Raw genomic sequence first — 24,840 nt, forward strand, 5'->3', positions numbered from 1 at the left:
CGCCGGCCTCCCCGCGCAGCTGGCGCCCGGTGCCCGCGCTCCCAATTGGCCCGTGCGCAGTCGCTCGGTGCCGCAGCCAATGGGCAGCGGCGACGGGGGCGGCGCCTGCGGGTCAGGCAGCCAAAGGCGAGGCGATTGTTGACAAACTCGCCTTCCAGCTCCGCTCGGGCCGCGGCGGCCACGGCCTCCGAGCAGGGATCGGGGGCCGGGCTGCCCGCCCCGCCCCTGTGCTGGAGACGCCGCGCGCGCTGCCGCAGTTCCCGCCGCCCCTGGCCAGCAGATCACCTGTAGACAAAGCGGGACTTGAGGTCTTCCCCGGACCAGCTGGGCGGTCATCACACTCGTCCGGGTCGGTCTAGTTGACGACCTCAAGGGCTGCCCTAGTCTCGGCTGCAGCACCTAGCCGAGTGCAGCAACTTCATCCTAGCCACCCCCCTCCAACTGCCGCGGGTTCGCACCAAATCGGAACGACAATCCCCGGCCGGCCACAAGTGCACACACCCAGCTCTCGCTCCCCAGTGTCCCGCCGGCCCTGCGCCATCGGCGCCCACCGCGGGAAACAAGCTCCCCCACCCCCGTACGGCGTCTCCAGCCTGCATAGCAAACGCGAGTCGGTGCGATTCTCTAGCATAGCCCAGCTCCGCGTACCGAGCGAGTTCTGCTGGCCAGCTGGGCCCTGCGTGACCTCGGTGGTCCGGAGAGGCCCCGAGTGTCTCGCTGCCCGCGGATCCTGTCTGGCTGACATTGTCCGCAGGGCGCGTACAGCGGGGAACTGGGCCTCCAGGCAGATCCGACAAAGCCACACCAGCAGCTGCCCCGAACTCCAGGCATGAATGAGTCACAGGAAAAGCCCAGCTTCGTCAGTTAAATCCCCACCGCAGTTCCGCAAACTCTCCGCAACCGGCCCATGCGCCCAGTCTGCCAAGCCGCCGAGCCCGCTAAGGTATAGCGCGGCTACCGGCAGGGGATCGCCGGGCTGACGGCGAAACTTCACTGTGAGGCTCCCGGAGCGAGTCCCCGGTGCGGCGACGAGAGCCCGCGCTCTCCCCGCCCGGCCGACCAAGCTTCTGGATCGCCCCCCACCCCGAACCCCCGCCACCGCGCGCGAAACCCAGGCCCCAACCGTACTTCGGGCAGGTGTCCTCTGCGGCCCACCGCCCTTGCCTAAGTGGACCTGCCCAGGAGGGAACCCGGCTAGAGGGACGGACACGCGCGACTCTGCCTGCACGTGCGAGGGACGCGGGCAGGAGGTGGGGCGGCTCGCGCTCCGGCGCCCGGGCCAGTCTGCCATCGGTCCCTAGCCGCTGCTCCGGAATTCGGAGGTGTTTACCTTGCGTTTCTCAGTCCGGGAATCAGAGTCAGACATTGGGGGGCCGAGGGCCAGGGGGGAAAGACGCCGAGGCGGTGGCGACCAGAGCAAGGCGAGCTGAGCAGCCCGAGGCGGTGCCGTCTGCAGCGGGGCAAGGATCGCAGAGCGACTGCAGTGGCCGGCGGCGGGCGGAGGCAGCGGCGGGACGCAGGGATCCTGACGACCTCACGACCCGGCGGCTGCGCGGAGCGAAGTGAAACCTGCGCGGCGCTGCAGTCCTGCTCAGACTGGCGGCCCCGCGCCGGCGCCCAATCACCCAGAGCTCCGCCCCCTCGAGCTCCCGCCCCGGCCGGCCGCTAGGCGCCGCCCCCGCAGCGCGGGGCCGCGGGCTCCGGCAGGCCGGGACAGGTAAAGGCGGGGGTGGTCCCGGCGGGTTCCCTGCCCCGCGCACCGCCCACCCCGGCGTGTTTACCCGAGTGACTCGGCGCGCTGGCAGCTGCGCGTGCCCAGCCCCCACCCCAGCGTGCACCCCGGCTCCCCCAGCCCGCGGGCGGCCGCCGCGGCGAGTCCTGTAGGGGCGCCCCGGGAAGTGCCGAGCCCAGCCTGGCCACGGTCTCCGGTGGAAAGGCCGACTTGCACGTTTGCTGAGCGGACTTTCTCAGCCTCAAATCCTGGGAACCGGATCGGTCTTGGAAAACCGTGCAGCGGAACTGGGTCGGTCTTGGAAAACCGTGCTGGGCGAGGTTGGGCCGTGAGCCTCTGAGCGCTCCTCTGAGTCCCGGGCGTCTGGCGGGACCCAGACCTGCGAGATGCTCACGCTCTCCCCCCCCCCCCCCACACACACCCCGCGGGCGATCGTGTGATTCCCCCCCACCCCGGATCTCAGCCTCGGTAAGAGATAGAAAAGACAGACGACCCCCGCCCCCCCCCCAGGAGAGGAAGGGTCAGTTAAGAAAAGCGCCAAGAGCAGCCCCGGAGCCATCTCCGTGCAACCCAGGTGTGGGGCGCGAGGCTGCTATGCGCAGGTCAAATAAGGAAATAAAAAAAACTCAAATGATACTAAGGTTTAAAAAGGAGAAAAGGCACCCTGGAGAGTCTCAGCCTCGCGGTGAGAAGGTGGCGCGTGAGCCGGGTTGCGACCCAGGGGGTTGAGCCGCCATGTTCTGTCCTCGAGTGGGCTGAGGTTGGCGCAGGCAGGGCAGCGCCGTCCAGGCCGCGTCGGGCCTCCTGTCCCGAGGTCATCACATTCCCCCCTTCCTTCTCTTCCCCCTCGTCTTCCCCGGGGAGATTACCCTCGCGCCCCTCCCTCTCCCCGGGTGGGTCTGCCCTCCCCCTGGACAGGTGGCCCCGGTCCCCATCCCAGCGCCCTTCTTTCTGGGAGCGACGGAGAATGGGAGGATGGGTCAGGTGATGGCACAGGAACTTCTGGTGTTCTGAGACATGGAGATGAAGAAAGCTCAATCTGGGGGCTCCATCCAATCTGCACCTCCATCAGGAAGTGGAAGGAAGGGGCCTCCCAGGAGAGGAGCCAGCGAGGCGGTCTGGCCTGCGGGCGCGCCGCCGTGGGCACGTTTCGTGTCGGCGTGACACAGCACAGCCCCGGGCTCCTGTGCCGGAGGCGTCGGGCCGGGTGAAGGAGGCCACGGGCTCTGGGACAGGCTAGACGAGGCGCGCCCGGCCGGCCCTTGGGATTTCGTTGCAAGAGGAGTAAGTCAAGGGCGCGGACAGAGCGAACAGACTGGACCCGAGGAAGCCGGGACTCATCCCCACGCGCGGCCCGGGCCGTCGGGGATGCCGGGGACGAGCTTTGTGCCTTGGCTGCCCCGTGCGCGCGCGCCTGTGCAGGCAGTGGAGTGCCACCTGCGGCGCCCGCGGAGGGCCCGGGCGCGATCGGCCAGTCGCACTGCGTCCTCGGTGCCGTCTGGGGCGCCGGGCGACGCGAAGCGAGGCCGGTGAAAGAACCCCACGCGGTTAAGTCGCGCTGCCCGCGCGTGTCGGTGTAGATCTCCCGGCCCGCGTCGCCCCCGCTCTGGACATCCAGTAAATAAAATGAACGGAGCCGTCCGGGAAAACCGGCTGCGGGGAGCTCTGATTTAGAGCCTAACAAAGAAGCCTGCCCGGAGGCGGCAGTTCACGCGAACCTGGCGGAGTGGGGCCCTCTCAGCAGAGAGCATCAGGTGGCTCCCAGCCCCTCGCCGGCCTTTCCCCCCGGGGCGTGGGGTGGTGGGGGTCCCCTCCGGGGGTGGGTTTTATGCCAGCGAAGGTCAGCGTGGGAAAGGCGGGTGGACACGGGGTCAGCGGTCCCGGACACCGCTCGCGCGGATGCTGGTAGGACAGAACCTCTTCCTGCCGCCGGCGGGCAAGTGGAGGGAGGGAAGGGAGCAGGGGCCGGGGCCGAGAGAAGGAAGAAAGGAGGAGCAGGGGCGTGGGGGAATGGGACGTCCACGGACCACAGGCGCCGCCGCAGCGGTCTTTCCGAGTTTCGAAACCAATTCATGGGGCAGTGGATCCCCCAAACCCGCCTCCCCGGCTCCCCAAGCCGCCGCCGCGCCCGCCGTTCGCCCAGTTCCTTTATTCAACGTTATGACTGCGCTCTTGTCCAGATTACATTTTACACGGTCCGCGCGCGTGCGCGTGTGGCTGTGGATCGGGAAGGTGTCTACCTGCGGGGGGACCCGCTGGACTTGCTGCTGGCGGGCGGAGGCAGCCCTCAGCCTCCGGCCCGGCTCCGCGGGGTGCGCCCTCGGCGGGATGCGCCCCCGCGTCGCGCCCGGCCGCAGCCCGACTCCCTGGGAAGCTCCGCGGCTGAACTTTTGCCCGGCTGGGAGTGGACAGAGCCCTCCCGCTCCTCTGGCCTGAGGGTGTTTGATTTTTGTGTTTTGATTTTTTTTTTCTTTTAACTTAGCGCCGCCGTTTTTTCGAAATTACGGGGAATGTGAGTCATCGGTGACAGCAAATCGTCTTCACCCCGGGTGATGGGGTGGGGGTGGGGCTCCGCATTATCTGGGGAGGGCAAGGAGGGAGGGCAAGGGGGGCCTGAGGACGCCGCGGGCCAGGGATGGGGGAGGAGGGCAAAGGGAGGGGAAGGGCGAGGGGAGAGGAGTTCCCGGGGGAGGGAAGGGAGAGCTCTCCAGGAAGCTGCTACCCGGGCTTCCTTTCCCCGCGGCCGCCGTGAGCCTCACCAGCCCCCGGAGGGACCTCGGCTCCGCCATCGGACCCCCCGCGGGCAGGGGCCCCGCACGTGCCGGCCTGGCCCCAGTCCCAGTTCCCTGTGCTAGTGGGGCCAGCTTCGTGGACGCTCCGCGGGGCCGGTTCAATCACGCCACGCGGGTTACAGCTTGGCCCGCTGCTCCGGCCGCTGGGCACGGGCCTCTTGGCCGGCGGGCGGCTCCGCGGGCGCCGGGTAGGAGGCCCCGGAGGCCTGCGGGTCGGGGATTCCTGCGGTCGGTGCGCGGAGGATGGTGTGTGGAATGTTAAAGGCAGACACCACCCTCAGGGCGTCATTCTTCACGGAGTCACACAAGTGCAGCAACTGCAAAACAAGACACAACGGGACGGGTCAGATTCCGGGGCGCTCCCCGGGACGCAGCGCCCGCGGCTTTCTGCGCACTGGCACGCACGGGGCGCGCAGGCGGCGTGGAGACCGACCATTCCCTGGGACGCGGGGGGCTAGGCGCAATCCGTTAGACACACCCCGCAGAAAACTCTCCGAAAGTTTGATCTGTCCCCAGGCCGGCCAGAAGCCTAGCCGATTTCCGTAAAAGGGTGAAGGTGACGGCGTAAGGTCAAATTAACCAGGGAGCCCGAGCCCGGGGTCCGAGAAAGAAGCGCCTCCACCATTTACTCCCCACCCCCACGCCCCTCTCCTAGCCGCCACCCTGCCGTTCCCTGCCTTTACACCTCTGGAGTGGCTACAGTGCCACCCTCTGGCGCGCGGAGGCAACTGAACAAGAAGAATCTCCCCGCAGGTGGACCTGCCCAGCTTTCCCTCACTAGGGAGGATTCTGGAATCTGCCCAGAGGGACCGGGGACAAGGTTTGGGCATGCACTGGCACCTCTGAGCGCTTTTCACCTACACACCAGAGACCCTCAGGAAAGCAACACAGTGGTTGTTGAGGCAGTCGCTGGCAGCTAGAGAAGAGAAGAGGGCCTTGGCGGCCAGTGATTTGGAGAAGCTGCACTGGGCAGATTATTTCATTTTCCATAGTTTAGGTTGCCTGAGCATTTATTTTCATATCCAGAGAAAAGAAAATCATGGATTATTTTCTGTATCTGAACAAAATTGCAGAGGGACCCTTTTCTCTTTGTCCTAACCAACTCTGTACTGCACTCTTCCTTATTTCAACTTGTCAACAGGTAGTAGATTCACAGCCCAGATTACAGTGAGCACAGCATTTGGTGTATGGAATTTTGAACATATCGTTTCCACTAGCCACGACTGTGTCCTCCTGGATGGTGAACAGCACAATTCCCTTCTGTGGCAATGCCCAAATGGGCTCTAGAGTGTTCAAGGAAGCTCATCAAATGAAGATGGGAGCCAGAGGTTGGGGGGGAGGAAAGAGTATGAATTATAAAAGCCCAGTTATATATCTTCCTTGAAAATGTCCTCAATTACATCAGTAAATTTCTAATGAAAAGCTTCATTCTTCACACATTGTGGTTAAGCATCATCAAATCAGTACTGAAAAGACTTTGATCATATTTGCAAGATGCGCAGATGAACTTTCACTGACCAAGATTTCAAAGTTCATAATTAATACTCTTGACAAATCCCTGACTAATCTGTCAACTTTCAATGTCTTTAACCACAAGGTTCAAAATCACGAGATGGTGTACACAGCCTCTGAACTTTCCATGTAATGTCACATAATTATTCAAAATAAATTTCCCTTTGGGTCTGTATCGTATGACTAACTTTTGTCACTTTAAATGAAAAGTGTGTGGGAAAAGAGTGTGTGTGTGTCTGCTAAATATACAATTAAGTACCAGAGGTAGAAATTATAGGAGAGAGATTTCTGGTGTATTTTGCTCCCCCTGGTACTAGGACTTGAACTCAGGGCCTCACACTCTGCTGATCCTCTATTACTCAAAATGAGACTCCAGCCTTGCTTTTTTTGCTAGTTATTTTATGATGGAGTCTCTCAGATTTCTCTGCCCAGGGCTGGCTTTGAACTGCAATCCTTCAGATACTGACTTCCTGAGAGGCTAGTGATTACCAGCTCCTGTCATACAAGAAAGTTACAAAAGAGAAAGAAAAGAAAGAGAGAGAGAGGGAGGAAAAAAGGAAATTCAATGGCTGGTGAACAAGAGGGTTTCTTCACTTGTGGCCTTTACATTGATGCTCTCAAGGAACAGTGAATTGGTGGGAAGGCTAAGTATAGTGAACACACTGTCAAAATTGTTTCTTAATGTAAACTTCTGGAAACTTCCACTTTCCTATACTCCTCACATATCACAATAGGAACCCACAAAGGGTTTGTGTTTAGGTGGAAAAATCAGGCCTCATTTCTGTTAAAATGACTGTCATTCTAGGCGCTCACCCACTCTATCTGGCTCTGCCTGTCAGGATGATAACACTAATTGTATCCACTCACTCACAAAGTATGCCCTGAACTCCTACTCTGCATCGGAAGCCATGTTGGACTTGGCAGCTTTAGAGGTGCACGCTGCAAGCACAAGTTTTCCCACTCCAAGAAGTTGTGGAGTTTTAAAGACTTGTGGAAATAGGATCTTAGTACAAAATATATTTGACTAGACAATAGGTTGTCACAGAAAAAAAATTAGGCCAGGAGTATGGGGCCCAGGGGTAGAGTGCTTGCCTACCATGCATGAAGCACTGGGTTCGATTCTACATACATAGAAAAAGCTGAAAGTGGTGCTGTAGCTCAAGTGGTAGAGCGCTAAACTTGAGAAAGCTGAAGGACAGTGCCCAGGGCCTGAGTTCAAGTCCTAGGACTGGCTAAATAAATAAATAAATAAATGCGTGCATGCATGTATGCCAGGCTTTGAACCGTGAAACCCATACATCACCTTCCAGAATAGTTAGGATGACAGTCATAAGCCTTAGGCACCGGTCTTAATCTTTAACATGTGCACATTTCAGAAGGTTATGCCAGCCTTTGCTTCCAGTCCATCAAGGCAAGCTCTATACTTTTCATCTTCCCTCCGAGAGGGCCAGGCAGGTAAAGGCAACAAGGTACTAGAGGAAGCCAGTAGACCTCGATGATCGCCTAAGCTGCCCGCTTGCATTTCCAGTAAGTTCCTTACAATGCCCAGAAGCCACATGTGGCACTCTGCATATCTATCTAAGCCAGGTTGATATTTATGTACATCTACCGTAATTGCATTGCAAAGGAGGCCTTTACATTCTCTGGCTCACCGGGTGCTCACCACATAGCTATCGGATATCACTCCAGTTTACAGATACACCAAGGTTTAAAGAAACAGAGTGCTTTAGTTGAAGTCACATATCTTGTAACTACACATCTAGGGATTTTAACCCAGGATTTTTTTCTATACCCCTATGAACCCTTTCTGCCTCCATCTTTCCCAAGGACCTCGTGTCCAGTCCCTGGGCCTACAGGGTCCTGTGCTGAGGAAACTACTCCACCATCAAAGCAATGCCCAGCTGTCTATCCATGCTAGCTCAGGTTTCCCGAGAGAGTTGTGGGGGATAGGAATGATGCTACCATGAGAGGAAGATGCCACCAAAGCTGGCTTCAAGCTTAGGTTCACTGACTGCCAAAGGCTTTGGTATCATTTGTCACCCACGCACTCATATGCCTCTCTTGAAACATAATTTACATTTTATACAGATAAATATTCCCTAGGGGTTAGAGTGCTAGGTCTTTGATAGCTAATTTGTCATCTTCATATCTATGATTTGACTGAAAGTCAACCTAAAGATAAACATAGTTTTGTCCTGATGTTAGGGGCTCATGCCTGTAAACCTAGCTACTCAGGAGGATGAGAATGGAGGACTATGTTTCAAAGTGAGCCTGAGTAGGAAAAGTCTATGAGACTTTTATCTCTAATCAACTAGCAAAAAGCCAGAAGTGGAGGTGTGCCTCCAGTGGCTGTGATTAAAAGCAACAAAAAAGAATGGAACACTGGCTCTGAGTTCAGCACACGCCGCAACCCCTGCCCCGCGCCCCCCTCCCCTCCCCGCCCCACACCATAGACAGAAGGGAAAAAAAAGAACAAGAAAAATATACAATAAACACCACTTGAGACGTAATCTCACATTGGATACAGTGATTCTTTTTCTTCAGTTTGCTCTCCACATAGTGGAACAGGGACCAATCCTGTTTTCTCTGATCACTGGCCAGTTCCTTGAAATAGGGTCACGCCTCGGCTTGTTAGGCCTCCTGATCCCAAGAATACACACACCCTTGTGATTCCCTCTAAAGCCAAGTTATATTGGTATTCAATGTCATTCTGTGGTTATAAGTAATAATCAAGACTCCAGCCTAATAATTTATATCTTTTGAACTTACATTTTAGCTCTTGGTTTGATTAAAGATATTTAACATGATGAGATGGTAGAATGGAGAAATTTGCCTCCTAATAAAACAAATCACCTTTATTGAGCCTGACTAGAAAGTTTAAATTGAGGAGAGACAGATTTGCCTTCAAATTTGTTCTTCCTCTTGAAAATATTTTTTGAGTGATGAGTATACCATTAAACTCTTTATTTTCATAGGAAATGTCCATTTCAGTGAAGGAGTGGAGTGTTAAGCCTTGACATATTCCTTATCTCTAAGATGTAAGTATAAAGTGAGGCTGGCACACATTGACTACATATACTTTTTATTTTTGCCAGTCCTGGGGCTTGAATTCAGGGCCTGGGCATTGTCCCTGAGCTTCTTTTGCTCAAATTAGCATTCTACAGCTTGAGCCACAACTCCATTTCCGGCTTTTTCTGTTTATGTGGTACTGAGAATCAAACCTAGAGCTTCATGCATGTGAGGCAAGCACCTCTAGTACTTAGCCACATTCTCATGACTACATAAACTTTTATTATTACTGTGTGTGTGTGTGTGTGTGTGTGTGTGTGTGTGTGTGTGTGTTAGTACTGGGGCTTAAACTCAAGGCCTCCTGTTCTTAGCTTTTTCCCTCATAGCTGGTGCTCTACCAGTTGAGTGATACCTCCAATTTGCATTTTCCGGTTGGATTTGAACCTGGATTCTCCAGGTTTCCACCTTCTGAATTGCTAGGAATACAAGCATTACAGGTGTATTATTGCCTTTTTTTTTTCTATGCTTGGGATGGAAGCCAGAACTTGATGTATGCTAGGCAAGCATTCTATTACTGAACTCCACTCCCATCCCTATTTTTCTTATTAGCATGCTTTCTCCTGTTAGTAATAAATACAAAATTCTTTACAATATCATTTCCTTTACAAAGTCTGCTTAATCATCATTAAATAAAGCCAGATCACTGACACAGAGGCATCCTCTTTAACCACTTAATAAGAGCTTCTGACACGTATTGTCTGTGCTACTGATTCATAAGAGGAAAGTTTAAAAAGAAGACAAAGGTGTATTGCTTTCCCTTTAGAATACAGGAAACCATAGAAAAGTCTTGGCAATGGAATTAAAGAAACCACAATGCCGCTGTTGGTAGCATTTTCTATAGACATATGCATTTTACATGAAACAAGAAAGAATATTCAATTAGGTGGTTATAATAAAGCTGAAATATTAGTTTCACACCTCTTTTGTTCAAAAGGACATAGCTGTTTAATATGCTGATTGTTTAGACTGATAAGTATAAACACAAGATGGTGATTTTTAGTGGAAAATTTTCTTCAAAAGCAGAAGCACCATAAACTTCTATAAACAGGTAAGTCTTCCCTTAGGTGTCTGCAGGAGATTCAAGCCAAGAACCTTGCTGGCCCCCTAGATAATCTGTGCATGCTCTACTCCCTCATAGAAAATGGCATAGTATTTCCTTATAACATCCTCTCCTGGAGCTTAAACTCCATCTAACTTACTTACTATACCTAATACAATCTAAATGCTTTGCAAACAATTGTTACACATTAAGGTTAGGCAATCATAGCAAGGAAAAACTCGTTTATTTAGTACAGACATGATGTGTTGTAGAATATTTTTTGGGGGGGGTGGTTTGGTCGTGGAGCTTGAACTCTGGGCCTGGGCTCTGTCCCTGAGCTCTTCAGCTCAAGGCTACCACCCTACCACTTGAGTCACAGCCCCACTTCCAGTTTTCTGGTGGTTAATTGGAGATAAGAGTCTCATGGACTCTCATGCCCAGGCTGTCTTGGAACTGCGATCCTCAAATCTCAGCCTCCTGAGTAGCTAGGATTACAGGCGTGAGCCACTGGCACCTGGCTTTCTAAAATATTTTTATTTGCCATTGGTGGAATCTGTGGATGTGGAACTTCACCTAAGAGGGCTGACTGCATACACTAATAATCCAAAGTTATCATATAAAAGGTCTCTCTTGGAAGTTTTCACTTCGTGGACCCAAATGATCTCAAGAGAAGGTGGGAAGGCCAGTCCTGGGGCTTGAACTCAGGGCCTGAGTACTTGTCCTTGAGCTTTCTCAAGGCCAGAGCTCCACCACTTGAACCGCAGCACCATTTCCTGCTTTTTTCTAAATATGTGGTACTGAGGAATTGAACCTGGGTCTTCATGCATGTTAGGCAAGCACTCTAGCACTAGGCCAAACTCCCAGCTGTCACTTTCACGGTAACAAGCAGAGGAATCTGGTCAAAATTAAAATGATATGTTTAATGAGGTTACTGTAGAAAGCACAGTTTATACTTTATGGAAGCTTTGATGAAGTAATTTTGGAGAGAAATGAGGTATTTATAGGCAAGAAGAAGACTGTGGTTGTTTTATGTATGAGGGTTTAGGTTGGTAGATGAAAGTGTAAGCCTATTAAGGAAGGCAGAGACTTTGAGAAAAAGAGCCAGATGGACTGGAATCGAAAACTGAAGCATTAAAAAAATGTTTGACCTACTGCACTGCTGGTGGGATTGTAAACTAGTTCAGCCACTCTGGAAAGCAGTGTGGAGGTTTCTTAAAGAACTGAAAATTGACCTTCCCTACGATCCAGCCATACCGCTCCTGGGCATCTACCCTGAACATCATAAACCAAGATATGATAAGGACACCTGCTCAGCTATGTTTATCTCTGCACTATTTATAATAGCCAAGCAATTGAAACAATGCAGATGCCCTACTGCAGATGAATGGATACAGAAAATGTGGTATATATATACAAGGGAATTCTACATAGCCAACAGACAAGATAAAATAACGGCATTTGCAGGGAAGAGGATAAATCTAGAGAGAATCATGTTGAGTGAGACAAGTCAAGACCAAAGGAACAAAAGGCATATGGTATCCTTAATATGTGGCTATTAGATCCAAACAGTACAAGAGCGAGGACTCAATAACTGCATACCCAATGCTATGGACATAATATTGGAAATATAAACACAACTACATAGACATAAAAACCTATGACTCTATAGAGACAATGTTTTATTTCATAAATTAATATGTATCTATGACATACAAACCCTTAGCCTAATTTTGATTATGTTCTAAAAACTAAGTGCCAGTGATTGGATATAGAGATTCCCTTCTTGAATACTTGTTGGTTAAACATGTCATTTGAAATATGATGCAAAAATCAATGTTAATAAATTCTTTAATAAAAAAATTATATCCAAAAAAATGTTTGACCCATCAACACTTACTCCAATCCAGAAATTTGCCATGTAAGCAGCAACTATAGAGTCTGGAGAACAAAGGAAATGTGTGGAGTTCTATCAAAGGTGATCAATAGTCTAGCATCCTTCCACCTTAGCTGCGGACAGAATCAAAGGGCAGCACGGGGGTAGGACAGGCTAAGCATATTGAATACCACGCAATTACAGCAGACCCTGCAGAACCCTAACAATCACACAAAGGAAGGGAAACACAAGAGTTAGAATTTGTTGTACGCAATATCTGAGGTACAAGAGAGCATTCTAAAAAGCTTGCGAAGAAGAAGAAAGATGTGACTTAAAATCTAGAGACAGCGCAGTCAGATGCTGTTACTGGAATTAACAGACAAAAATTTTCAAACAACAATTATAAATTTATTTAGGAATTTACAAGAAAAATGGACCTCATGAAGAAACAAAATAATTGTAATCTCTAAACAAGAGTCAAAGGAATATTTGAGATAAAAAACTTAGCACAATGGCTTTAACAGCAGGATGAATATTGCCAAGTAATGATTAACACTCTTGAAAACAAATAGTCAATAGAAATTACTCCAAATGGAACAAAGAAGAAAATCCAAAACTTCAGTGCCCTGTTGTATTGCCCAGACAACTATATGCTATTGTAATCTCAGAAGTCAAAATGAATGAAATATAAAATACTTGAAAATGTAATGGCTGAAATGTCTGTAAATCTGAAATCTTACTTTAAAATTACCTTGCATATGTAAGAAGTTCAATGAGTACCAAGCAGATAAGTATCTTAATTGTTCTACCTAAGCACATGTAGTAAAATCTCAAAAGTATAAAAGCTTTTTATATTGGTTACAGAAGTCAATCTAATGCATGAAAAAAAAAGAGATAAGAATGGTGACTGAGTTCTGATCAGATGCAAGACAGTAGAATGATAACTTTAAAATTAAGCTGAAAAATAAAAGTTAAGAGGAAAACCAAGATTTCAATGCTCACAGACTTTAATATAGAAAGCACCTGAGCCAGGAGTTTGGCCTAGTGGTAGAGTGCTTGCCTAGCATGCATGAAGACCCAGGTTCGAATCCTCGGTACCACATACATAGCAAAAAGCCGGAAGTGGTGCTGAGGCTCATGTGGTAGAGTGCTAGCCTTGAGAAAGTCCAAGGACAGTGCTCAGGCCCTGAGCCCAAGCCCAGGACTGGCAAAAAAAAAAAAGAAAAGAAAAAGAACCAACAAGTGGCTGGGAGTTGACCTAGTGGTAGAGTGCTTGCCTAGCATGCATGAAGCCCTGAGTTCGATTCCTCGGTACCACACATACTCAGAAAAGGCCAGAAGTGGTGCTGTGGCTCAAGTGGTAGAGCAGTAGCCTTGAGAAAGCCCAAGGATAGTGCTCAGGCCCTGAGTTCTCAAGCTCAAGAACTGGCAAAAGAAAAGAAAAGAAAAGAAAAGAAGACAAGCAAAAAGAAACAAAAAGAAAAAAAGAAAAATGAAAACAAATGGACAGGCTACAGACTGTATATATTAAAGTACCTATATCCAGCAAAGTTCTACAACATAATATGAAAAACATACATCACAGAGTTTTTAAATGGGCTGCTAGGAAGAAAAACTAGACTTGTGTTGGTATTATAACTCCATATGAATTTGGTTTTTCTTTTTCTTTTCTTTTTTTGGGGGTGGGTGAATCATGGGGCTTGAACTCGGTCTGGGTGCTGTCCCTGAGTTCTTCAGCTCAAGGCTACCACCCTACCCTTGAGCCAAGTTCCACTTCCCATTTTCTAGAGTTTAATTGGAGAAAAGAGTCTCAGGTCCATTTGTGACCCTGTTGGCTTTGAACCTTGATCCTCAGATCTCAGCCTCCTGAGTAGCTAAGATTACAGGCATGAACCACCATGCCTAGCCAGGTTTTTCTTTTTCTTTAAATTTAATTTTTTGTTGTATAGGTGATGTACAGAGGGATTCCATTGATTTAAGTCAGCTAATGTGTGCATTTCTTTTTGAGCAGTGTCACCCTCTTTCTCATTTCCTCCCAGTTTTTCCCTTCCTGACTTCTTCCCCCCGCCAAGTTGTATAGTTTATTTCCAACATAGTGTCTAGTGAGTAAAACATACGAACTTGTTAATCCCTCAAAGTATAATGCTTACCTGAAGAACCCTATTCATCCAGAAAAAAAGTTCTGAGTTAAACTTTTAACAAAGTATGTCAGTGCTACAAGATTATTATTTCTTTTTATGCTTTAATAAAAAGCATAACATGCATGCAGAGATGTAAGTATAGCAGCTTGCTAAATGGTCACAATAGGAGCTAACTCATCCATTGTGCAGATTAAGAAATAGAACATGGGTCTCCCAAAGGCCCTGCCCACCCCCACCCCCCAAAAAATAAGTCTCTTAGGCTCAGGATAGCCATTTTTACTTATACTGTCTCAGCAGTAGGCGATTTAGGCTAATAGAATTGACCCCTGATGGTTCAAGCCACAGTCTGGGATGTGATTATTAGGTGTTCAGGGAAGGAAACTACTGAGAGCATACTCTTCCACCATGTATGGGTTCTTATATATAAGTCCCATCCCTTCTCTGTGGCTTGCAATGAAGTCATACCTGCATGCTACCTTCCTATACTAGGGATAAAGTACTTTGCCTCCTGCACCAGAGGGGAGAGATGCAGGTCAACATAACAATCATGTCTAAAATTAGACAGCCTACATGGTGGTGGCTCTTGGCTCCTCAGGAGGCTGAGCTCTAAAGACCATGATTTAAAGCCAACCTTCACAGGAAAGTCCATGGGACTCTTATCTCCAATTAATGACTCCAAAAGCTAGAAAGCTAGCCTTGAGAACAATAGCTCAGTGACAGTACCCAGGCCCTAAGTTCAAACCCCAGGATGGGTACAAAGAAAAATCAAATCAATCAATCAATCAAACCACAAAGGGAACTTGCCACCTGAAAAATGAAAAGCAACTCTAAACATGTTTATTTTCACAAAATACAGTAATTTCTAACTCAAACATGAAGTTATACCAAAATAAGCATCCTGATATCATTTCTTTTCCTATTTAAATTCAGTAACTTATTCAAAGTTTTTTAGAAGCATGACAAATCATGTCCTTAACCACTACTGAACTCAGTCAGCCTAATTCCAACTCGTGAAAGGCCTTTGTTTGTGGAAGGCAGCTCCTCATACAAATTTCAGAAATTCTCAGTGTGAACCCTTGGCAAAGGGAGTAAACCTAAAGACACACATGGAGAAGAAAGCTCCCATTCCCTGGCATTTGTAGCATCTCCCCTGGGAACCCAGAGTAGCTGCCAATGCTCAGAGGCTGGAGCACCAAACCATGTGCCCTCTCTCATGGCTATAACACGCTTCTCATACATGAAGGAAATGGAATGATCCCAGTTCATTTCCCAGGTACACAAAGCCCCACTGTGGGGCATGACCAGATGGCTAGCATGTGGAAAGCAGGACTGTGGGGGTAGGAGATGACCTCAGGGTCCCTTTTCCTGTCCAAACTGAAGAAATTACCCCCCCCCTTATATTTTCTTAACCTCACATGAATGGGCTGCATTTATCGGTTCAACCTAGTAGTTCATGCTGCTGGGGATTTGAGTGGGTCAGGAAAGGAGGGCAGAGGAAGAGAAAAGAAGATAGAGTTCCCTCTCTCCCGGGCAGCAATCTGTTGTGAGTCTTTTTCCTGTCTTGTTCTTAGTGCTAGGATGAAGTAGAAGTGACAAAAGAGTAAAACCAATTCTGGTGATGCTTCCAAATTAGAGGACTTAAAATTTGGACTCAGTTGCATTTCCAGTATGTGACATAAATTCTAGGAATACCCGACTCCTTCATCAACCAGACCCAAGCAAAGCAGGACTCTACAGGTAGCCCACACCAGTTTCCCCCTGGAGAATGGGGTTTACAACAAGCCAGTAAGCTTCTCCTTACTGGCAGTCAGGTCACATGAACTTTACTGGGTGGTGAAACTCTTTCTTCGGATTCCTTATATAGAAACACGAAAATCTGTGCACAGTATAGGAGAGTGAGGGCCTGAGAAATTCTACTCTCTTTCCCACTCCTGGGGATGTTTTCAATATGCTTTGCCTAAAACATCAGTTCATGAACAACCCTGGGTTGTGAACAGGGTTCTGAACATCTGCTAAGCTGCATTCATCTAGGTGGCATGGGGAGGGGAAACAGAAAGCTGGGAAACCTAAGTGTTCATTGGATAGTAATATGCAAAGTGAAAACCACTGCACCTGTAGGAAGTGGAGGGCACGTGGAAGATGCCTTTTGGGTTATGGGTTTGAGTGTGGGGTACATGTTCTTCCTAATATTAAGATTGAAGGAAGGCTGATATCCCAACACCATCTTTCCAGCTTAGAGCTCTTGCACAACTTTTCCTCCTTACATGGTTTCTTCCATTCTAAATCTTTTGGCCATCAGATAATATCTACTTGTATATAGTCTAGGCACAGTTCAAAATAAATCAGTGATTTGTTTTGAATAAAGAAGTATGAAATAATCACGTAAAGTTAATAGGTATAGTTAATAAGTGTATCTGTTTTCTAACTTCAGATAGGAGCTCGGTAACAAACTAGCTTTGGGGCATGGTATGTGCCATGAATTTGCATGTTATTATTCTAAGCCACATCTTTTAAATCCATATATTAAGTGGCCATGTCAGCTCAGAGCAACTTAAATGATCCATCAATCAACAGGATTAAATGCTGCTACTCTTCGATGGTTGACCAGCCTGAAATGCAAACTCATGTCTTAGTGGTTATTTTAGCCAATGAGCCCAGATTACAGGTCACTTTTTCTCAGATTCTTGGGCAGCTCTCTCACAAACAGGGAGAAAGAATGGTCCCTCAGAATGAGCCAGTGGAGGCTAAAGGGCCTGCTTCCATGTCTATTTACCAGCATAGGTGCAAAACAAAATTCAGACTTGTGCTGGGGAACCCAATTTTCCCATTTCACACCTGTGGGCTCAGAGGCATGGGAGAAAAACTCCAGTGAGCTAAGCTCCAGGAGAGATCTAGCAACTGACAGGCTATGATACACACAGGGTGTTAACACAACAGCTGGTAAAGAGGCAAGAGCTGTGGATACAATGTGATGAGAAGTGGTATGTATATGGTGAAATATCAGAAATTCTTAGACACAGTTATAGTTAGTGTTAACTTTTTATTTTCAGGAATGTGTAGACACACACACACACACACACACACACACACACATACACACTACTAGTGGGACTTGAACTCAGGCCCTGGGTATTATCCCTGTGGTTTTTCATTCAAGGCCAGCACTCTACGATTTGCCCACATCTCTATTTCTGGCTTTTTTGTTTTTAGTGACTAATTGAAGAGTCTCAAGGACTTTACTTCCCAAACTGGTTTTGAAGTGGGATTCACAGATCCCAGCCTCCTGAGTAGCCAGAATTATAGGTGTGAGTCACAAACACTTTGTTTCCCGATGCTTAGATTGTGTTTTTGGTTTGTTTGCTTTTGTTATTTCTTTTTTTTAGCCAGTCCTTGGGTTGAACACAGGAGACTGGGTACTGTCCTTGAGCTTTCTCAAAGCTAATGCTCTACCACTTGAGCCACAGCATCACTTCCTGCTTTTCTGCATGCTAAGCAAACACTCTGCCACTAGGCCACATTCTTGGCCCAATCAGATTGTGTGTGTGTGTGTGTGTGTGTGTGTGTGTGTGTGTGTGTGTGTGTGTGTGTGCGTGTGCGTGTGTTTAAACGCTACTGTTAATAGGAGATTCCCTACCATGTCTGAGACGGCAGAGGAACAGTCCTTCTCCCTGGAAGGACCTTTGAGGTCCTTTGTAACCTACTTCTCACATGATCTTATTATTTGAGCTTAGGGCAGGAAACAGAACCTGATTTAACATTTTTCTACGCATTATTTTCACCACATTGAATGGGGTCCTTTTTTGATCTGCAACCCACAACTGGGCTGTGGTTCTCTTAAAACATACAGACTAAAAAGCTTCCTCCTGTGTTAATGTCTTCGTGTGAGCTGACCACATGTCCTCACATCTTCATTTCTCCTCCACTGTTTCAGTGCTAGTATGCATCATGGCCAGGACAGCAGGGGGTCAAAGGAGGCCACTCTATGTCTAACTTAAGTTGACTTTCAAGAATGGCAAAGTAAGGTAAGAAACTCACAGCTAAATATATACTTTCATTCCAACATACCAATATAAGAAAGTGCAATCTTATTTTATTCTAAAGGAAGACGAAGCATTTTTTTTTAAATGGAGATGCACAATTGTTAACGGCTGGGTTATTTTCTTCCTGAAAATGAGCCTCAGCTGTGACTCTATAAGACTGATAATTATCTGAAGCAAAATAAACACCAATGTTTGGGCTAATGAAGTTTGAAACAGGATGATGCCTGGGCACTGAGTTTTCCAAGAACAAAGAATATCCTGTACCTATCCCTAAAAATATACAGAAGGAGTAGACCCAGCAGCCTGTACATGGGGACTTGGTTACGAAGGAGCCTGGGGCTGGAGAGAGGAGAGCCCACCATTCAGTGGGTCATCCTCAAAACCATGGTACTCAGAATTGCTCTCCCCACAACTCAGCTTGGGGACAGTAATGACAGTGGCACCGGAAAACTGCCATGAAAGTCTTAGCTTTGCCAAGCACCAATGGAACAAAATCAATCTCAGATGTCCAGTGCCCACAGTGGAGTAACTGCTATTTTTCCCTGAGCATACTTTACCCAAGATCATGAGCACAGATCAGCTCTTCAACCCTGACATTCCAGACTTTCTGTTGTCTACCCTATCCTGGAAAGAGAGCTCCTTTGAGTGTGGTGACTGAGTTACACTCCTGTTTGTGCTTCAGCCATGGGCCCGCGCGGAGGAGGTACAGCCATGCATTTGACCAGTGCTGCTGCTGCTACAGCCGCTCTGTATTCTATTTCTTCAGGTTAGAATTTCAAAGTGAGTTACTGGATCTGCCTTCATTTTTTTTTTCTTTTCCAGTCCTGGGGCTTGAACTCAGGGCCTGAGCACTGTCCTTGGACTTTCTCAAGGTTAGCACTTTACCACATAGCCACAGTACCACTTTCAGCTTTTTCTGTGTATGTGGTACTGAGGAATCAAACCTGGATCTTAGTGCATGCGAGGCAAGCAATCTACCACTAGGCCAAATTCCCAGCCCAATGAATCATTCCTTGTCATTTAGCTCTGAAGTATAAAACCATTGTCAGACATTGATCATGTGAAGTTCCAGAGTCATGAAATCCACAGGGAAAGTGATATGAGATGGACAGGGTTATTTTCTAAGAAAGCAAAGAGCTAAAGGTGGGTGCATAATAAGTTTCTTCTGTACCCCAGGGGTCCATACCTGATTCCTGATCCTCACACTGGCCAGGGGACTCAGGTACTTGTGTTCTAAATACCAGGCTCGCTCCTGGAACACCAGCTTGGTTCCATACAGGAGACAAAACTAAGGATGGAAAAGAGGAGACAAATGAATGGTGATATATCAGCAAATGTTAGAATGTAAGGAGGCAAAAGAGGCACTTTATAAAATCACAAAATACTAGTTTAACTGTCACAGTTTGGTTGTGAAGAATGCGCCTCTTCTTTGTTGTTTGCACTCTTGCTGGGCGCTAGGGGCTTGTGCCTGTAAGCTTACTCAGGAGGGCTGAGGTCTGAGGATCATGGTTCAAAGACAAGAAAGCCCACGAGGCTCCATGAACTACTTAAAATAAAACACTGGAAGTGGAGCTGTGGTTCAAATGGTAGAGCACTAGATGAGCAAAAGAAGCTCAAAGACAATGCCCAGGCCCTGAGTTCAAGCCCCTGGACCAGCACCAAAAAGAAAAGATATATAAATATATATATATAAACAACAGCAACAATAACAAATTCAGTATGTATAAAAAGAAAATGAATAATACAACCAGGTTCTTTGTATTACTTTTTCCTTTACTTATCGCATTTTGTCTGTAACTCAGCCTGTTTTCCCCACACCCATCCAGATTACTTAGAATTCCACATAGAATGGCTTTGAAGATATGTGTAATCGTTTGTTTCTCTTCTTAATTCTTGAAAAAAAATACATTTAATGTACATTCTGACTATTACCATCTTGAGAGTTTCCATTGAGCATGGTTCCATTGAGTAAACTTTCACAAAAATAGCATTTCTCATTTACATCTTGTTTCAACACATTGTTCCTCTTACATTTCTGAAACCTCCACTCAGGGCTCCTGCATGACATCATAGCTCATCCAGTAAGTAAGTACCAACAGTAAGTAAGCTTTCCTGAGCAAGCAGGGACCTGTCATTTAATCATTCATTCATTTATCTTTTATTATTCTGGGATCCCAAGTCACACAAAAATAGTGAACTCAGTGTGACTGTCTTTCCCGAGTCCATATCCAGCTCCAATTGCTATGCTCAGCTAGGCTGCCATCTTGATTCATCTCTTCTCCTGCTCAGTCTTATTCTGAGTCGAATGGAGTTGGTCTTTCTTACAGAAGATGGAGTGTGACACAGGGACCGCCATACTCAATAGTCATGAAGTTTCCAGAAGTTAGGGGATATTCTTTGACAAAACATCATTACAAAGAGCCTCAAGTATTCTATCTTCCTGGAATGTGTGGTGTAACACCCTAGGGATGATATGAACTTGCTAACGGTCACAGTGTCATTGCTTTGACAGTATGTTTACTCTGATATGCTCTTACATAGAATAGTCACTTACACTTAAGTAAGAGTAACTGTAGTAAATAGTGTAATAATATACCCTGAAAATATAAATCCTTATAAAGTGATAAATCATGTACATTATTGTGGCTAAATGGAATCATAGGTCTCTAGGTGAACTTTCAAAAATACTGCAAAAGAAGAATTAGTTAGGTGCAGAAAGTTATTCCTTATCACCTGCAAAAATACAACAGCAAAGTCAGTCATAAGAAACCTGGAGTATAAGCTGGGCGTAGTGGCTCACACCTGTAATCCTAGCTACTCAGGAGACAGAGATCTGAGGATCATGGTTCAAAGCCAGCCTGGGCACTAAAGTCTGTGGGACTGTGGCTCCAGGGGTAGGGTGGTAACCTTGAGCTGAAGAGCTCAGGGACAGTGCCCAGGCCCAGAGTTCAAGCCCCATGACCACAAAACAAAATAAACAAATAAAAAAAAAAAACCCTGGAGTGTAGAAGGATGTGGAAACAAGAGCGTTACCTGTGTGATTGCTGTTCGTAATGTATGCTATTTCTCTTCTCTTTTGTTGCCCTTTGGTTAATCTCATATTGACTTTGTTACCTGGCATACTGTATATACTTTTATTTGTTTATTTGAAATAGGAAAGGGAAGAAGGGAAAACAAGCTGATTGGGAGGGGTTGAGAGGAGGGAAATGGGGACAAAAACATGAGAGGGGGTGTCAATGTGTAAGAAGTGGTGTACCCTCTGTCTGGCGAATGTAACTGTGACCCCTCTATACATTACAATAAAAAAAAAGGCTAGAAGGCAGCCAGAGGTATTAAATTTGATGGGCCTTCTCCCCTTCCCACATCTACTATTTCATTACATGTGCAAAAAAATCTATTTATCTTATTTCTAATTAGTTGTACAAAGTGGTTACCATCTATGGGTACAATGCATTTTTTTTGCCAGTCCTGGGCTTTAAGCTCAAGGCCTGAGCACTGTCCTTGGACTTTCTTAAGGCTAGAGCTCTACCACTTGAGCCACAGCACTATTTCTGGCTTTTTTTTTTTTTTTTTGCCAGTCCTGGGCTTGAGCTCAGGGTCTGAGCACTGTCCTTGGACTTTCTCAATGCTAGAACTCTACCACTTGAGCCTCAGCACCACTTCTGGCTTTTTCTATATATGTGGTACCAAGGAATCGAACCCAGGTCTTCGTGCATGCTAGGCAAGCACTATAACCACTAGGCCAAACTCCTGGCCCTGGCTTTTTTTTTTTTTCTATATATGTGGTACCAAGGAATCGAACCCGGGTCTTCGTACATGCTAGGCAAGCACACTACCACTAGGCCAAACTCCCGGCCCCGGTACCATGCATCTTGATTAGTGTCAATCCCACATTTGTAGGCATTGCATCCTACAAGCCCCGCCCCTTCCAAGCCATTCAGCTTTCCGAAGCTGTGACAAAATGCCTGAGAAAATAAACTGCTGAGGAGGAAGCCCCCCCCCCCAAAAGAAACAAAGTAAAGCATATATATATAATATATATAATATATAATACAATATTTTTGCCAGTCCTGGGGCTTGCACTCAGGCCACTGTCCTTGACACTTTTTTCTCAGAGTTAGTGCTCTGTCACTTGAGCCCACAGCGCCACTTCTGGATTATTTTTTCTGTGTATGTGGTTCTAGGTAATCAAACCCAGGGCTTCATGTATGTTAGGCGAGCACTCTACCACTAGGCCATACTCCCAGCCCCACCATATAATATTTTTAAGGAAATGAATAAAAAACATACCATGAGCAGCTGGGCATAGTGGCTCACACCTGTAATCCTAGCTACTCTGGAGGCTGAGATCTGAGGATCAAAGTTCAAAGCCAGCCCAGGCACAAAAGGACCTGAGACTCTTATCTCCAATTAAGTTCTAGAAAACAGGAAGTGGGGCTTGGCTCAAGGGTAGGGTGGTAGCCTTGAGCTGAAGAGCTCAGGGACAGAACCCAGGCGGAGTTCAAGCCCCATGACCCACAAAAATAAAACAAACCACAAACATCCCCCCCCCACACCACCACCACCACCACCACCATGAGCATGTGGCTTGTATGAAACGTTTCATCAGCTGACAAGCCCGAGGAAGCACCCTGTTTTCAACCAACCCAGGCATGCATATGGTCATCCCTAAGGGCATGCCTGCTAATTTGTTCTCTTCAAAGTCATCTTTTTGGAATGACCTACCTTGACCCCTTCCAAATGTTTTGATTCAGTCACCTGCCATATTGTGTCATTTACAAGCTTGTCAAGCCACATCTATCATGCCATAGGATCTCCACTTTTCAGAATTTAATAAAGAAGACAGATCACTCTAATGACAGTTTTAAGATTCAGGTTTCAGGTAATAAGTAGTATACAAGATCACCTCTGTCATTGGATGTAACTATGACCCAAGGATCCAAAACAAATAAACAAACCAGAAAAGTTCACATAGTACAAACCGATAGGGGGAGAAAATCAGAATTCAAACTACAGTCAGAATGGTGCTGTTTAAACTTTTCCTTTTCATCTTCTGAGATTGTCTCTGGAATATTAGAGCAGGATAACTAAACCCAGTTTTCTAGCTGGGAAGGGAGCCCCAAGGAGCTGAACAATACTGGGACTGTCATGGAGAGGACAGGCTTGGGAAAACAGCCTTATAGTTGTTTATGAACTTCTGGGCTCAGCCACGTGTGTGTGTGTGTGTGTGTGTGTGTGTGTGTGTGTGTGTGTGTGTGTGTGTGTGTGTATGTGCTGTTAATTTACATATAAAAGACTGACAACTGGACCAGCAGACAGATGAAAGCCAGACTGACCAGTAAGGTGTGCGCAATGGAAGAGGTCTGAATGGAGCCACAAAGCCTTAGGAAACTGCACGGACACCGGAACCATCAGGTAGTGAAGGAGGATTGGAACCTGCAGACCCAACACAACCAGATCCATTGTCGGCTAGAAAAGACATGGGAACCTTCAGACTAGCATTTTAAGTGTCCAGAGTCCCATCACAAAATGTTCAAAGTGTTGAGGAAAAGGGAACTGGAAATATAGCCCACATGGGGGAAAAAAGATAGCAACATCGAAAAATCCTCAAATAGTGCCATGACATAAATGTTGGAATTATTTTATAAAACTTTTCAATCAGAAATGACAAAATTATCTAATACTATCCAATGTATAGCTTATGAAATTAAGCAAATCAGGGGACAGATTGGGTTGGGAGGGATGAAGGAGAATGATGAACCAAAATGCATTATAATCATAAACTGATTTGTTGAACAGTACTCCTTTGTATAACTAATTAAGGAGAATACAAATTTAATTAAAAGTTATCTACTAAACAAGTCCTCTAGAAACATGATAAAAGAGTAAGTTTCAGCAAAGAAATAGATAATATAAAAGAAAATGAAATGGAAATTTTAGAACTGAAAAACATAATGATCAAAATAAAAGTGAGCTGGATCAAAACCAAAGAAAATCTGAGGAAAGAATCAGTGAATGAGGAAATAAATGTTCTTATCTGAACAAGAAAAGATAGAATGAAAATATAAGGTGAGGCAGAATCTCAGGGACCCACGGTACTGTAACAAAATGATTGGGTAGGAGAGATGAAAGATGGCAGGACTGAAAAGTTCTGGAGGAGTTAATGACAAAAATGATTCACAATTTTGAAGGTTTCTGAAATTCAGTGTACTCGAAAGAGGACAAACACAAAGAAATCCAAGTTCAAACATGTTCCAACAAAGTCCTGGGAAATAAAGAATGAATTTAAGCTATCTGGAAAGACGAGTTCAATTGCCTTAGTTTGAGGCCAGAAATGAACAAGAACCAATCTTAGCAAACAAACTGGGCATGGTGGTACACTTCTATAATTCCAATAATCCCAGCTACACAGAAGGTATAGTTAGACAGATCATAATGTGATTCAAGCAGGCTTCCCTTCTCCCTCCCTCAAGAAGCAAAAGAGACCTATCTGAAAATCATCTAAAACAGGAGGGTGAGCAATGGGTCTCAAGTGGTAAACTGCTTGTCTAGTAAATGCAAAGCCTTGATTCATACCCTACTACTACCAGAGAAAGAAGAAGATGAAAAAGGAGGAAGAGAAGGGGGAGAAAAGGAGACAAG

At 47.0% G+C, this 24,840-nt stretch overlaps 1 protein-coding gene across 1 annotated transcript in view; it reads right to left on the reverse strand.

Annotated features, from left to right (window-relative positions):
* Nucleotides 1–4,591: 4,591 nt before the first annotated feature.
* Acoxl (acyl-CoA oxidase like) overlaps nt 4,592–24,840 on the reverse strand; it is a 332,531-nt gene continuing 312,282 nt past the window's right edge. The window contains exons 18-19 of the mRNA XM_090336096.1: nt 19,385–19,486; nt 4,592–4,841 (exon numbers count right to left, since the gene is read on the reverse strand). Of these exons, the coding sequence (XP_090192222.1) occupies nt 4,641–4,841; nt 19,385–19,486 (303 nt within the window). The 3' untranslated portion in view covers nt 4,592–4,640. The remainder of the gene's footprint in view (nt 4,842–19,384; nt 19,487–24,840) is intronic.

This window comes from Megascapheus bottae, chromosome 7 (genome assembly GCF_031878675.1).
Source record: "Megascapheus bottae isolate mThoBot1 chromosome 7, mThoBot2.hap1, whole genome shotgun sequence".
NCBI lineage: Eukaryota > Metazoa > Chordata > Mammalia > Rodentia > Geomyidae > Megascapheus > Megascapheus bottae.